General features: G+C 40.2%; 3 protein-coding genes across 14 annotated transcripts in view; 2 read left to right on the top strand and 1 right to left on the bottom strand.

Moving 5' to 3' along the window:
* SUPT20H (SPT20 homolog, SAGA complex component) overlaps positions 1-1183 on the top strand; it is a 29917-nt gene extending 28734 nt beyond the window's left edge. For 9 of the 11 annotated variants that reach the window (XM_071448424.1, XM_071448429.1, XM_071448423.1 and 6 more), the window contains one exon: positions 656-1183. In XM_071448424.1, coding sequence (XP_071304525.1) covers positions 656-790 — 135 coding nt within the window. In that variant the 3' untranslated portion in view covers positions 791-1183. The remainder of the gene's footprint in view (positions 1-655) is intronic. The other 2 variants (XM_071448427.1, XM_071448422.1) reach the window with 1 other exon arrangement.
* EXOSC8 (exosome component 8) lies at positions 1110-10611 on the bottom strand. The gene is made up of 11 exons (XM_071448433.1): positions 10518-10611; positions 8752-8788; positions 7657-7720; positions 7053-7126; positions 6442-6487; positions 5349-5454; positions 5220-5265; positions 4858-4954; positions 3677-3797; positions 1734-1840; positions 1110-1324 (listed from the first exon to the last, which is right to left on the bottom strand). The coding sequence occupies exons 1-11, from the start codon at positions 10532-10534 to the stop codon at positions 1209-1211; spliced, it is 831 nt and encodes a 276-aa protein (XP_071304534.1). The 5' UTR covers positions 10535-10611; the 3' UTR covers positions 1110-1208.
* ALG5 (ALG5 dolichyl-phosphate beta-glucosyltransferase) overlaps positions 10533-15931 on the top strand; it is a 20650-nt gene continuing 15251 nt past the window's right edge. Inside the window, exons 1-5 of one of the 2 annotated variants that reach the window (XM_071448431.1) lie at positions 10533-10832; positions 11885-12026; positions 12870-12916; positions 13606-13674; positions 14884-14976. In XM_071448431.1, the coding sequence (XP_071304532.1) occupies positions 10533-10832; positions 11885-12026; positions 12870-12916; positions 13606-13674; positions 14884-14976 (651 nt within the window). The remainder of the gene's footprint in view (positions 10833-11884; positions 12027-12869; positions 12917-13605; positions 13675-14883; positions 14977-15931) is intronic. The other variant, XM_071448432.1, reaches the window with a different exon arrangement.

Below are 15931 nucleotides of genomic sequence, written 5' to 3'. Positions count from 1 at the left end.
ACTATCGTGCAAGACCTGAAATCTGTGGTTCTCTCAGCTTGGAGCACTGAATTTATTTTTATTCATTGAAGCCCTCCACCTTCCTGATTTGCAAACATTCAAGGGGTGCTTGTGGCACATATCTAAATACTATACCAGGTGCCAATAGATTTCAAAATGGCATGGATGTAAGCACCTGGAAGTTCAAATGTAGGACTGCTAGTCAGTACATGAAAGCAAGAGCTCTGCAAAGCTCCTTTACCATTCAGATGCTTCATGAAAACATTTTAGCATTTTTTTAGCACACAGTCTCATGTTTGTAATATATACAGAAAATTCATACAATACATACACTGAGAAGCTATCACATTAAAAAGGTACTGTGTAACCCAAACACTCAGTGAAGTTGCTGAGTTACTGCAGTTACTGCAATGAAGATAAAGGGCAAAGAAACAAAGCTGTGCACATTCACATGTAAAATGTTAGCTTGTGCCCTCAGCAGGCTTCTGTGCCACTGGTGCTGCTTGACTGTATCCCTGCCCCAGTTCATGGTGTGTTCCTTTTGTCAACCTGGTGCTTCCTTATTTTTTCTTTCTCTCCCCCTCTTCATTCTTCCTGATGTGAAAGCTTTATAGTCAACACTAACAAGCTTTTTCTCCCTTCTCCTCCATGGCAGCAGTTGCGATTCTTGCAGCATCAAATGGCTATGGCAGCGGCAGCAGCACAAGCAGCTCACCTGCATCATCAACATTCAGGCAGCCACTCAAAAAGTAAAAGGAAAAGAGGCACATCAGCCCCTCCAAAATCATGAGACTTGCCTCCCCCCACAAAAAAACTGATTGGAAGGGGATTTTTTTTTCAGATTGTTAAGGAAAAGGCTTAAAATAAAATTAGTGTTTTATATTACTGGTGGGAAAATGAAATTTTGACATTACACTAAAAGAAATGAACTGGTTTTGGAAGCCAACCATACAGAACTTAGAAATTTCATCTATAAAGCAGCTAGGATCTGGTTTCCTCTAGTCACTTAATTTTTTAACAGAATGTTTTATCTTGTATTTTTTACCAGTCAACAACATTGTACATAGAATGAGGGTGAAAAACATTTTAGAAAAAATGAACTTTGTAAATGTAGTATTGGTATTTGTTTATTTAGTATAAAAGGTTTGTGAACACTGTAACAAATACAATTTTTACAAATCCATTTTTGAAAAGAGCTCTCTTTTTATTCACTTGGGTGTTATACTTTTTATTACTTTGTCTATGAGCTTCTTTACTTCTTTGTGTCTTGTAATTGCTCTGGTGATACAGTCCTGAAGCTTGGCTCCTGTAAGAGGACTTCCACCTAAACATTGAAGGGAATAATTTGATTTTCTACTTATATTTCAGTTACGTGTATCTAACTGTGATTTCCAAATGCAAGTATTAATACAGTAATTGTCATTACCACCACCTTTCACTGGGGAGCATACAGCTTTCCCAGCCCCAGCTTCAGGCAAAGATAATGGAAACAAACAAGAGCTGTAACAGGAGACATGCCCAGAATTAGTCCTCTCCTGTGACTGCTTCTTGAACTTTAGTCATGCCACCCGCCATCTTAAAACTCCTTTCAAGAGCAGGTAATTATTGACTATTCAGGCAGACACTGTTACCATAAAGCAGCTGCATCTCACAAAGCAAAGCAGGTACAGAATCTTTTCTTGACCTAACATGATCATCTCCCATAAGCTTCTTTGTAGTAAATTTAGAAGTACCTGGTTTATGGACAGAACACAGTCTGCCTTCTTCATCAGTTACAATGGTTACTGTTCCAGTTGCTAAATCTTCTTCTTCAGCAGTTGGATCAACAATGAGTAATGTGCTTGTGAAAGAAATGCATGCAGATATGTTGGTATACATTGCTCCAATAATGTTATTGCAAAATACAATTCTTACTGTAGTCTCACAAAGTATTTGTAGATGGATTTAGTGCTCAAGCTTATCTGTTTTCCTACCAAAATACACCAATTTAAAGAAAAAAAAAAAAGAGAAAAAAGCCAAAAAATGTGGGAGAGTCCACATAATCATGTGTTTGTGACTGTCGAAAATAGGCATATAAGCAGTTTCATAAATTTGTGACAGTGAGGTCTTGCAGGAAAATGCCACTGAATTGCCACTTGCAGTATGGAATATGAAAGACTGCAGTTGTTATATTGTAGTTACACTGAAGACTAGCATTGGTTTTAGGTGTAGGCTGCACTGATTTCTACTAGACACCTTAAAGCAAAACTGATTTGCACTGGTAAGTTCACCAAAGTGGTTCTCAATTTGTTGTCAGTGAACTCTAACATCACTCCGACTGGGAATAGTTCAAAACCAGATTCATTGGGTTATTCTGGCTGTCATACTGTCACATGAGCAGGTCATTGCATGGCTCTTGTTGATGTACAGGAGCAGCCCTGCAGCAGTGCTCTTCAGCCATGGCCACACTAACCAGCAACTTACCACTTCCATTTACTCAAGGAGGCCTTTTATGCAGAAGAAAAATGCCTCTGGAAGCCAGGGTATGAAAAGCATTTTATTGAAAGGGCTATTAACCAGAATTAAAAAACAAAAATAAAACCAACGCAAACCACACAACACAGGCAGACCTCCTCTCAGTACTTAGTTTTAGGAGCTAAAAGGAGACTTCAGTAACTTGTTTGATGCAACAGCAACAGACACTCATGGAAAGCCTTCTTCCCCAGGCAGCTTTTTGGTCTATATGTAAGTATGTGTGATTTGTGTGTAAATAATACCCTACTGACAGTTGTCTGCCTAGTATGTTACTCACTTAGTGTACATCAAACTTCAGACCCAGCAGAAATGGTACTAAAGCAATTAACAGAGGCATTCTGAAGTACCAATAATTGACATTATTGCTCTCCCCACACCATTTGTTATTTGGATGAAAGGTCCCTACTAATCATTTCTGTGAGTACACATTAATGTGCCATAACCCCCCAAGATCTCCAAACAGACCTAAATCTTGAATAGCACAATGAGCAGTATCCTGTCACTTTCTACTTTGCAAATGGATGTCACCTGAAATGACTGCATTTCTTATAAATAGCAGCAGAATACATTCTTAACATTCATGACCTAAGGAAGACCCAGTAGACAATTTCAGATGAGGAGTCAAATTATCAGATGTGATTACTTTGAATTCTCATAATCAGATTCTCTTCCTACATGAACAATTACTTAAGAATGCTGGTTACACTTCACCTTGGGTCATTATGTTTACAGTTATCCAGGGGTTCTGTTGTTCTAATTGGACTGTTACTTCCTACTTCCTTTGTTGACTACATCCTTGGCATAAGCTGTTCAAAAACTACCATCTTTTCTATCAGTTATTACACAGGCTTCTAAAACATTAATTGCACTGGTAACGTTTTCATCTTAAAGATACTTCAAAAACCTAAAACAGTACCCATCCCTGTACTTTTAAGCTTATCTTTTACTACACTTTGTTCTGTGCACTCCTTACATCACAGAACTAGATACCCCTTCAATGAGAGAGGCTGTGGATTTAATATGGGTGGAGCAGCATTGCCTGAGGCTCCACTCTCGTCCCTGGCAGAAGTGCACAAACATCATCACCGGTGGCATCTTCAGTCTTTCATTTGTTTTACAAACACTGTTGTTTCCATAAAGTACAAAACAGTTTGGAACTTACTCATCAAATATAGCAAATGATGTGGCAACCGGATGCTTTCTGATAATCAAAGGATTCTTCTGTTTTAAATTAACTTCTGATAAACCACTTTCTTCATTTATCGTAACCAACGGCAATTGCACTGAAGAGATGAAAAAAATACAATGGTCTAATACTAAACATGCTGGGTTTAGCAGGCCTAGAGATGTGGACAACTACTTAATTATTTAAGCTGTTATCTTAACCCATTGAAAATCAATCAGAATAGTTTTTCCTACATTAATCATACTCTCTAAAAAAAAACAAATCTTGAATTCAAGGAAAGTATTTAGCTTAGAATGACCTGTTCAAGAAAGTATTTGATTTTTGTACTTGGTAACAGAAGCTTTTCTCCTTACACATAAATATTTTCTACTTCCAAAATGCCACACAATTAAAATACTTTAGACTCTAGTACTTTAGATTCTAATACTTTAGAATATTTAACCAAAAGTATTTTTTCCCCAAGTCTACTGGACATATAAAAATTAGGAATATAGTCTCATGCCATGAATGTTATGCATCTGTAGAAACAGTGCAACCTGACCTTTAGCTAACTCTTGCTGTGACAACCCATACATTGCTGGTGACAAGGAGGACAAAAGCAAAGTAGCTAGGGGAATTCTAAGGCTGGCAATTCACAGTTAGAAAGGGAGGCCTTGCTGTAAGTTTCCCTTTAAACTGCTGCCTTCATGCATTTATAAGCCACACACCTGCAAACAGTCAGGCCACACATTTTTTTTACAAACTATGATTCATTAAGCTAGGAAAGGAATATTCTGTTGTGACAAAATACTTGTGTAAGCAAAGCCTCCAACAGCTCATCCTGCCTACACAAAATACATTATCGAAGTAATAATGCCCTGATGTAGATGTTAAACTCATTCATAGCCCCTTCTGAAAGACTCATGTATCTGACACCAGAGAACACATGGCAGAGTAGCAGATAGTCTTTTAAGAAAGCAATAATAAGGATATGAAAAAGATGCTGTTTTTGAGGTGTTACACACCTATGGCATCCCACCATCATTTCCACCTTGTATTTGCATTCAAATGACAGGAAACAAACAGTCTTATGAACTAGGAACCTACTTATCAGGGTTCAAAAAGCATTTCTCCAAGCAACACTTATCAGAATGTCTCTTCTTCTAAGGAAAACTTACCATTTTTTAATGCTGCCAACAAAGCAAAGACACTGGCATCCAGAAGGTTTCCATCATAGTCCAGACATATGATATCACAGTATAAGACCCACGCAAGCTATCAAAAAAGGTTTGCACATGGGAGATATTCCATCAGCTAAGTAAATGGGGCAATATGTAAGAAAATTCTGGCCACACTAAATACAGATACTTATTTCTATTATTTGACTTTTGCACTTAGGATGTAAAATAAGCTATGAGGAATGAAAAGCAAAAACAACACTAAAACCCCCTATAACCTCAAATACCTTCTGTATTTGTACTCGTGTAGAGGTCCTGTGATCTTGTTACTATCTCCCTCTTCATTCTGAGATAGAACTTACCTTGCCATTGGCAATACACAGATCTTCTTTCACTATCATCTGTGAACTAAAATAAAATGAGAGTAAGCAAGGCAATAGAAAACTCTTGCAGAGTTGCTTGTATTTTAACAGCACTAAGATGGTTCTTACTTTTCAATCACATCTGCGATGAACTGGCTCGCTGCTTGAGCTTCTTCACCAGGTGGTCCAGAGCGAAACCTCTCTGCACAGAGGGATGGCAGCTCCACATTTGGAACTAGGTAGCAAGAATCATTAGTCATAAACCAAAGAAAGCAGGCAATGGGTAATCAAAAATAAAAAAATAAATAACAGATGCTATTAATACTATTTTATGTACTTCAAATGAAAGGCAAGACCAAGAATTTTTCAATCAAGCCTTCCTAATTCTCCCCTGAAAAATAAAGTTATGCATGAGTTTGTATTAAAGAACTTGTAGTACTCTCTGTACTCAGGAACTATATATTCCATGGAAAAGCCCATACTCCTAGCTACCACTCTCTGTTTATAATCCTTCTCTATCATGACCCACACAAACACTTCTGCAAGTATTAAGCACTTTTCAGCAGATCAAGAAACAGCAGCATTTCCATCCCACTGCCTGACTTTACTGGTATGCTGTCTGCTTTCCATCAACTATTAAAACCTGAGGCTTTAGACTTGAAGCAAAAACATGCATAAACATTCATGAAAAAAACCTAAGCATAGTCAAGCTTACTGAAAACAACATACTTGGGAGATGCCTTAGAAAAGGGGACTTTGTCTCTCAATTCCACAGAATTATTTTATTTCCAAAAAAACCTCCAAACACGAGTGAGGAGGTACCACTGGGAATTACAGTTCTCTGAGAAATAAACAGTTTTTATTTCACAGTTTTTAACAGTTACATTTTTTGCCTACTGGGACCTTGAAACAGAAGTTAACATGCCTTTACACAACCATGCATGCCACTGTCTTTTATAGAGTACCTTCTCCCTCTTAATATACACAATGATGCAGGTTTCCTTCCATGCTCAGCCTGGAAACAGCAACGAAAAGGTAGCTGTATACGGAAAACTCACAAGCAAAGCAAAGGGAATTCTAGATGACTAAATGTCAATTTTGAAATTAATTTGAAGAGTTGTAATAAAATTTGATCCAAATTAATTCTTTTAAGAAATCTACAATTTCCACAACATTTTAGCTGAAGTAATACAAAACCTCAGATCGATGCTGAAACACTTACCAATATATCCCTTATTAGCAGAATCCACTGCAGGTGCAGCAAGTTCCTGGAGAAATAGAAAAGAGAAAAATGAAGAATTGTGTACAAAATATTTTTCAGCTGTTCTATATACAAATGGTTGTTTTCTTCCCAGTTATTATGACAATGAGATTTACGAAAGTCATTTTTAATCAGTCCTTGTCTGTAAATTTCCTATGGAAGAACTCAGTACAGGGATGAACAGTCATTGGTCTTGTAGGTCATGGCAGGCCAGCAGTAGAGTAGGGGCTACAAGGCATTCAATAGTCCAGCCAGCTCATTCCCAGGGCACTTACTGATCCATGTTCAGGAACTTTTCAATTACAGAGCTTTTATCTAGAAATAACAAAGACTTTGGTTTTGTACACATCTTTCCCCACACACAATGGGCATCACAAAAATACACGTTCTCAGACTATACAGGTAGGATTATGCAATTACATTATATATCAACTTTCAGGTCTAGAAGTAACTCAGGTGAAGGACTGTAATTGCATCTGACTGGCACATTTTTGTAACTTCAAGGGTGAGCAATTCTAAACACAAATGCACAAAGTCAGCTAACAATAAATAAAGATAAAAACCAACCATACCGCTTTTACTCCGCAAATCACTGTGGTATTTCCTAACTTCACCAGGGCAGAACCATCTGCAGTTGTAATTGAACCTGAAGAGAAAAAGTACTGTTCAATAAAATCTATTTTCCCTTCAAAGGGCGCTAAATAACATCCAACCTTCATGGAGTGTTTACCTTCAATCATTTTATACTAAACACAGCCTAAGCAAAGTCTCAAATCCAGAGTGGGACAGAATCTCTGTATCAAACAGTCAATCATACAGAACGGTTGAGGTTCTCCAGCCTGCTGAGGCCCCTCTGCATGGCAGCAGAACCCTCTGGCATATCAGCCACTCGCAGTTCAGTGTCATCTGCAAACTTGTGAGAGCACCTAAATTGTGCTGCACATACAGGAGCAGAACTGACTAATTACACTGTGCATGTTAGCCCAGGAACAGGACTGAAAACAGTGCTCAAAGATACCATTGTACCATTGTAGAAACTGTAAAGGAAAATCCTTCCTCTTCCTGGTTTCCAAATATAAGAACCAAGAAAACCAATTAGCAAGTCATTAAGGTCACCACTATAACCTAATACTAATAATACCTCCCCCATTATTACTATTCCACATAAGCACTTGCCTATGTTGACAGTGGTTGTCCGAAATTCACCTAACTCTCTTCCATCAGGTCGACAGTTCTCTTTCTAAAGAAAAATTACAAACTTCAAATTAGAAAATATACTTTATCAAATAACACAGTAATATTTTTGCTACAGAACTTAATAAAACATAATACTCTCTTCTCAAAAATGCTAGGGAAAACTCAGTCACACTCTAGCTGCTTTTCATCAACTGATAGTAGTTTGTGGTCATCAGCCTGCAAAAGAAAACTCCTGATTTTTAAAATTCATTTAAATTTATTTAGATAATATAACAGGAGACTGATTGTCTCAAGGGTAGGTACTACAGGAGACTAGATTCAGAACATCATCCAAGAATGAACACGCACTGGTAAACTTAAAATCAGAGTTTTTACCTGCCTGCATCACTTAGTGGAGCTCTTAAAATTAGAGTGAACTTAAGAAAACAAAAGAAAAACCCTGCACCAAAAGAAAACGCAGCATTCAAATACCATCAGTCAGAAGCTGTACAACACATAACCCTTGTGTTAGAAACTGAAACAATATCCCATCATTTTAGATCTGAATTGTTACCACAGTTTCAAGCTTTTCAAAAGCAAACTCTTTTGGTTCAATTATAAGAACCAAAATTTGCAATAACACTGGATCCATTTCTAAGTCAATACAACTTCAGTAATAGCTGAACTAATTTAGGGTAACAAAAGTCAGTGTTCTTCCCCCTCAGTTAAAGTGTGCATGGTTAGCAGCAATAGTCTCTTTTACCAATTTTTGCAGAATCTAAAAGCCTGGTATGACATAATTTTGTACGAGGCAAAAACCTGCATCTTGGTCAAATTTAACCTGAACTCCTTTCAAGACCAACAGAAGCATTTACCGATCAAGATGAACAGCATCAACACCATGAAAAGATGGAAAGAAAAACATGTTCTGAAGAGCACAAATGTTTTTCACCTGCTCAGATGGTTTTTTGGTTTTTTTTTTCAGTTTCCATTTCCAGAGCTTCAGATTTCCATACAGACAAGTTAGAAGAGCAGAAACAAGCAAGAAAAAATTCACTGCAAGGAAGTTATACAGGCATCTTATGTTTCACTCACCAAAAACCTCCTGTAATATTCCAATGGTTCCACAGTTCTAGAACAAATAGAAAGAGAATTTCAAATGCAAGCTCCTGAGTAGGCAAGACACAGAGGAAAAAAACAATCTGGGAATCGAGATGCCTGACAAAGCTGTTCTGCAATACAGTTACAGAACAATGAGGAAATTTTAAACTAATCTAAAAAAAAATTTTATTAAAATTTCCTCATTGCTCTGTAACTGTATTGCAGAAAAACTGTAACAGTTTTACAGTTAGGAAAAAACTGTACATTTTTCCTAAGTACAGTTCCAAAATGCTCCTTCCATACAATGAACCTGCCTGCACATACACTGAACAAAAACTGCTAGCTTTCATCTTTCAAGGAATGCAAAAAGGAAAATTTTACTACACTGTGTGAAATATCTGTTAGTTCAAGGACTGCATTCAGATGCAGAAATTTGCATAAAAATTTTTATTTATTCAGTTTTTCTTAGAATCTTTCAGAAAATGTAAAACTACAAAATATGCTTCATGCAGTGCTTCAGATGAGAAATAATTTATGTTATTACTAATCATACACTAGTAACAGTACCTGTGTATCAGGGATCATTAAGGTAAAAAAAAAAAGCTTTTATAAAAGGTGTTGCCAATATTTAAACAAAGCATTCACAGTTTTGTTAAAGTAGTGCTTCTGGGGCAGGGGTGGAAAAAAGATAAGTGGAATAGGCAAGTTTTCCAAATGTAAACTAACGCACAGAGGCATCACCAACATAATGGACAGCATGAATTGGCTCCTGTTGGCTCCACATGCGTAGGTCCTGTACCACTGGATTATAAGCCCAACACAAGGTCTGTTATCTTATTGTTCATGTAACAGCACTTGCTAAAACTTGTTTTGAAGCTTTTAAGCCACGCAATAGAATCAAGGATGCTGGGACAGCCTACCCAGAGAAGCTGTGAGTGCCCTGTGCCTGGAACTGTTCAAGGCCAGGCTGGATGGGGCTCTGAGCGCCCTGGTCTAGCAAAAGGTGTCCCTGCCCGTGGCACAGGGATTGGAATTGGATGATCTGGGAAAATCCCCTCTAACCCAAACCATTTTACTATTCTAAAACGAGTAGTTATAAACGAGAAGTCATTGAATCCCGTACACTTTTAACTTCCTTATAATTCGATCAGCTGTGTAAGGGGAGGTTTAGGTTGGAGAGCAGGAAAGACGTTTGTCACGTAGAGGTGATCGGGCACTGGGACTGGAACTTCCCCAGGGCAGAGGTCACAGCATCAGAACTGCTCCGAGTCCAAGAAGCGCCTGGATAACGCCCTCAGGCACATGGTGACTCCTGGGGGTGTCCTGCACAGGGCCAGCAGCTGGACTCGCTGATCTCTAAGGATCCTCCTCGGTATACTCCGCAATTCTGATACCAGGCAGCTCCGGCCTCACTGAGCTACGCTTTTTAACGGGCGTTTTCCCGGCTGGCCAAATCCTGCTCGCTCAGTCTTTCCCGCACTCGCCGAGGGCTCCACCGCCCCGCAGCACCGACCCCATCCCTCCGAGACGCGCCGAGCCCGCTCCCCGCGTGCGACCGGAGCGGTGACGGGATAAAGCCCTGAAGGGTCCCCGCGCGGCCGGGGCGGTGACGGGATAAAGCCCTCAAGGGTCCCCGCGCGGCCGGGGCGGTGACGGGATAAAGCCCTCAAGGGTCCCCGCACGGCCGGCACGCTGAGAGGCGCGGGCGGGACCCGCGGCGCGGCTCCGGCGGGACCGCGGTACCAGGGCCCAGCACTTACTTGAACGCCGCCGCCATGGCGGTGCCGTCTCCGTCCCGGATGTGGCGCCCCCTGGCGGCCCGCCCTCCCGGCAGCCTCCGCGAGCGGACCGGAGGCAGCGGCGGCCACAGGGGCGGCGGCGCTGCCGGGCCCCGACCGCCGGGGGGCGCCGGCGGCTCCCAGCGGCACCCGGCGAGCGGCGCGGCCGCTTCCGCGTCGCTGTCGCGGCGCGCTGGGGCCCCGTGGCTGCCGCGGGCGATGGCGCTGCCGCCGCTCCCGTCCCTGCCCGCAGCCGCGCTGGCACTGGCGGCCCTCGCCGCCTTCCTCCTCGTCCTGGTGAGAGCCGCGCACGGCGGGCCCGGGGGGCTCCGTGGCGGGGGCGGTGGGCGAGGCCGCCCTGTGCCCGCCCCCCGGTGCGGGGCAGGGGCGCTGCCCGGGGTCCCGGCCCTGTCCGGGGGTCCCGCGGTCTCGCCGCGCCCCGCAGGCGGCAGGGCCGGCCCGGGCTGGGCGGCAGAAGCCGGCAGGGCTGCGCTTGTGCGGGGGGTTGTGCGGGCAAGGTGTTTCGGCAAGGCGTGGGCTGCCGTCCCTGGCAAAGGGCACCAAGACGGAGCATTTCAGCCTGACAGTACGTGTTGGGAAATGTCCTGCTAACGCCTTCGCGTTAACCATTTGGGAAGTGGATGCGTTTCTGCCTATCTGAAATGCCCTGCGAGATTAAGAAGGTCGACCCCCTGGAAAGCGAAATTCTGCTGCCTGTCCGCAGTGCCACGTATGCATCCTGCCCAGGGAGGTGGCGGAGGCACCGTCCCTGGAGGTGTTTAAGGAAAGACTGGAGGTGGCACTCAGTGCCGTGGTCTAATTGACACGGTGGTGTTGGGGCATCGGTGATCTCAGAGGTCTTTTTCAACCTCAGTGATTCTATGTGTGATGTCACCAAGTAAAAGTGCTCCAGAACCCAAGTTCTACCGCTTTTCTTTTAGCCATGCATGAAGCAATCAGAGCCTTAGTTTTGCAAGCACACATGGGTGCTTGCATGCTATGCTTGCAATATGCTTGCTTGGTCGTTATGCTTGCCATTGATTTCAGTGGCTTGGTGGGGGATCAGAGGTGGCACCTGCTGATGTGCTTAAGGTTACTTGGGGAAGGAGCTTGGACCACGACTTTGGAGGCACCTGCATGCTTTGCAGTTAAAAACAGCAGCAAGCCAATGATGCTGACAGTGGGAGTAACCAAATGGGGTGAGAGGGTTTTGGTCCTGTGTGAAATTGCACAATAGTGACCCACCTCGTTACTGAAATATACTTCATTGCCCCTGGTAGCACATTTAACAGCTAGGTAAACTTCTAACAAAATGCTTGACAACTTTTTTCATTTCTTCTTCATCACAGATTTGTGTAATTGCTCATGTGACTGCCAAAACAATGCCACACGAAGATGCTGAGTGCAGGAGAGGATCTGCACCAAATTTACATGATCCTGCTACAAGAGAACTCTCTGTCGTTGTGCCTTCATACAATGAGGAAAACCGGTGTAAGATTTTTCTAGTTTTGAGGAAGAGAAGAAAATCTATCTGTTGTTACTATAATAATGCAGAGCCAGTTAGGTTAGCAGTAGATTCTGTCAGGCCAGATTATGTATCAGATTTTGGACACAGTTTCTAGAAATCAGTCCAAGTACATTGGATTTCAAAATTAAGGCATAGTGTAACTTGATTTCTACTGCTAAAAGTAGCATGGGGCACTTGTAAGAATCCTCTTAATTTTAATGAACCCCAGAAGAATGGCTGTTCATTGCCCCTGAAAATGCTGCAAGGCAAGAAGTAGTAAAATACTTTTTAAATTTATTTGAGAGCTTTCCACTCTTTAAACAACAACAGCAGCTTCATACAGGCAGAAAAAGGGATGATCTCATGGATTTGTGTTTGACTTGGCCATAGATAGGAGTACCTGATATTGAGTGAAGGCATTTAGATGTGATAGAAATAATCAAGCTCTTAAGCTGATGTGGCAGTACAGAAGCTGACAGCTTGCTTAAACAGATAAAGTCAGTGCTGGTTTACAGGGTCAGTCATAAAGAATGATTTTTTTTTCCTTTAATGTGTAGAGAATTACATACTTCAAAATGAAAAGTTGGTTCCTCAGAAAAAATATTTTTATCCTGTCTTTTTACCACGTGTGTGATTTTCTTCAGTGTTCTTTCTGCATTCAGAAAGGGCAGCACTTAGAGTTGCAGCTGCTAAGCTTGGTTACTGAAGGTAGTGTTGATGAAAGAGTTGCTTTGCTCAGCCTTGCTTTGTGGCTGTTTTCAGCTTGCTTGTGCAGGTGCTTTTGGTGTTATAAGCTACTAACCTGACTTCCTCCACCTTTTCTCTAGTACCACTTATGATGGATGAAGCTTTGGATTATCTAGAAAAAAGACAGGTATATTCATTTTACATTCAAAATTCATTGTTTTTCTGTGTATTATGCATAACAAGTCAGTGATCTAGTCACTTTGTTATGTTAGCGTACATTAAAACAGTAGTACTTGGCCCCTTAGAAATAATGCTTCTGTCTCTTATCAGTTATTTTTAGATTGAGTGCCAGAAAGGATTTTTAAATTAAGTAAAAATTTAACATGCTGCTGTAGGATGAAACAATCTTGATATGCATGAAATCTGCCCAAGACAGAGCTAAGGATTAACCATGCATTTAACTTTCTAAGCTAAGTCCTGGTTTGTTCCAGCAAGTTTCATAAGCATCTGTTCTTCATTAGGATTTGTTCTCTGGGTAAGAAGCTCATTGTGAAAGTTTGTGGATTTTGTTTTGTTTGGGTTTTCTTAGAAGTGATGTTTTTCTGAGCTTCCATCTCCTACAGCAAAATTGATTTTTCAGTTCTAGATGGTAGCATGGCAAGCCAGTGTAACGGTACCTGCATCAAATATGGCAAAATTCTGTAATTATGCCATCTTAACAAATTTACTGCATCATATTAGTATCTGTTGGCACCTATGAATGACTGCTAGGGAGAAAAGTATAATGACATTTGAAAGACCTACTGCCTACTTAAGAAATTGGATGAAATTGATTAAATTGAAATAAAATGCATTATTTTTGCTTTTATTTTCAAGAAACAAGATCCTTCATTCACTTATGAAGTGATAGTAGTTAATGATGGTAGTAAAGATCAAACTGCAAAGGTAAGAAAAAGTAATGTCTTCCCAAGCAACCAGAGACATGAATTTTGTTTGGATTTTTGTATATTTGTGGAATATACAAGTGGTTTATATTTATATTTTGGTTCTTGAAGCAGTTGACAGTTGAAGTTCACATTTCTGAATTACTCTGTTGTTGCATCGTGGATGGTGCACATGAATACACATGAATACACATATTATTGTTTTGCAAATTCTAGTTTTCTTGATTGGCAACTGTGACAGCCATTTTCCTGCAGCTGAGGTTCTAAGAATCCTAACTTCAAGAAATTTCATTTGAAGTACATTACGTGTGCATAGTGATGATGTGAATATGAATTTGAGGAAGCTAAAAAGTCTTTTAAAATATCTCATTCATACTGTGATTGACAGAACAGGTGGCAGTTCTTTCCCACCCTTTGTGGGATTGTTCATTTAAAAATCCATGTGCCAGTAGTAGTATTTTCAAAATAGTTCTGTTTTCTTCTGCTTTTGATGTACATCACTGACAAGGAAGGCTAGCCAGCTTGTGGGGGTTTTTTCTACTGCTTGGAAGATGTTTGAGGTAGACACTAAAATGCATATTGCTTTAAGGATTGCTGGTATATATTTTTGACTGCTGTGCATTTTTTCTACCATCTCTTTCAACTGAGCATACAATGGCTGCAGGCCTCTGGACTTAAAAGGACTCAAGACAATCTTTAGAAAAAATTAAAAGAAAACTCGAGCTTTCTCTTCCCCACAACATGTACCAAAATGTTCAGATCCTTGCAGTGTGAATGGGGTTTTAGATCAATATGAATTTTTTTCAAAACCTCAAATAGCAGCAAGACAAGTGAGAAATAGGTGGCTGTCATAGAAAATTGTATTTCTTTTATGAACTATTGGTGTTAATAGAAAAGGTCTGTAATAGTATGATATAAATTGAATTAGGATTGAGTTTTTTAGAGGTGGGAGGATGGGGGTTGAGATTGCTTAGGGAAATATCCTGTTCTTATTGAACATTACTTCATTTCTTCAGTCTTTTTGTTTTGACTGTGAACTGTTTTTTATTTTCCCAAACAGACTCCGGTGAACACTGGCAATGTATTTGTGCCGACTGAAGTGGTTATAGCTCTGTGCTATTAATTTATTTTCTTTTGAAGGGTGAGCAAATGTACACTTCTCCCTTGGTTCCTGTTTTTGTTTTATGCTGGCTTTTTGTGTATCTGTCAGGTTGCAAAGGAGTACTGCAAGAAATATGGAAGTGACAAAGTGCGAGTGATATCTTTGGAAAAAAATCGAGGGAAAGGGGGAGCAGTCAGGACGGTAATTAATACTTTCATCTCCTTCTCTGTTTGAACTACCTGTGCCCAAATATGCAGGAGACAGAGCTGTGCTGATTGACATTTTGAATTCAATGCATTAACAAAATGATTAGGAGAAAACTGAGTACAGATTCTATAAATTATAGCAAAAATATTTTTCAAAATAAGTTTGTTTTAGATCTTGGTAGCAGTGTTGTCTTTCCAGAAAGATCAATAACAAAGAGTTTTTTATAATACGAGAATTCAAAGTGGAAAAAACTGCTTGAATCTCATATTCATGTTAGTTCTACTTAGAAATATACTTGCATTTATAAAAGCCAACCAAAAAAAATAACCCAAAACTGTTACAGATTAAAGTTAAGCTTTTGTAGACAAAATAGAGTCAAATTGGCAAACTTCACTCTCCAGGTCATGGCTGTTTTTAACATGGCTGATAAACAAGAACTCATCCAGCACAGTTTATGTTTACTGAAGCCCACTGCTATCACCCACACTCGGTAGTCAAAACAGCACAATTCATGCTTTCACATAGATATTGTCATAAAATGAGCATGTTCTAAATATGAAAAAGCTGTTACACATTTAGAAGGAACATTGTATTCCTACAATGCATGACACCTTGCTTTTCTGAAAAAGGGTGGTATCATCTATGAATTGTCAGTGATGTGCCTTTATCTGTATTTTCAGCTCAGTCTTTAGTATGTCAATTTATTTTTTATGAAAATTGAATAACTATCGGAAATGGAGAGAACATAATATTGGAACATATAGAACTTTTGTAAGAGATACAAATTTGAAGTTATTCCAAGAGAAGGAGAACAATTTTCTGTGTGATATACTTTTACAATTCACAATGTAGAGTGATGTGTGTTCAGCTACTTCCTTGACAGGCTTTTCCAGATGCACACATGCTTGGTTGGAACAGTACTTCTGTCACACACGCTGCTACTTGTTTT

This window comes from Agelaius tricolor, unplaced genomic scaffold, assembly GCF_023055355.1.
Source record: "Agelaius tricolor isolate 1412-34295 unplaced genomic scaffold, bAgeTri1.0.p SCAF_26, whole genome shotgun sequence".
Taxonomy (NCBI): Eukaryota; Metazoa; Chordata; class Aves; order Passeriformes; family Icteridae; genus Agelaius; species Agelaius tricolor.
The sequence above is the reverse complement of the archived record's forward strand: the minus strand, read 5'-3'. Positions and strand labels throughout refer to the sequence as shown.

Coding starts and splice junctions, on each gene's coding strand:
- EXOSC8 (XM_071448433.1), bottom strand. Junction 6,488..7,052: donor TGATTTGCGGAGTAAAAGCG/GTATGGTTGGTT, acceptor CTATTTCTCCAG/GAACTTGCTGCACCTGCAGT. Junction 3,798..4,857: donor GTTGGCAGCATTAAAAAATG/GTAAGTTTTCCT, acceptor TCATCTCTTCAG/TGCAATTGCCGTTGGTTACG.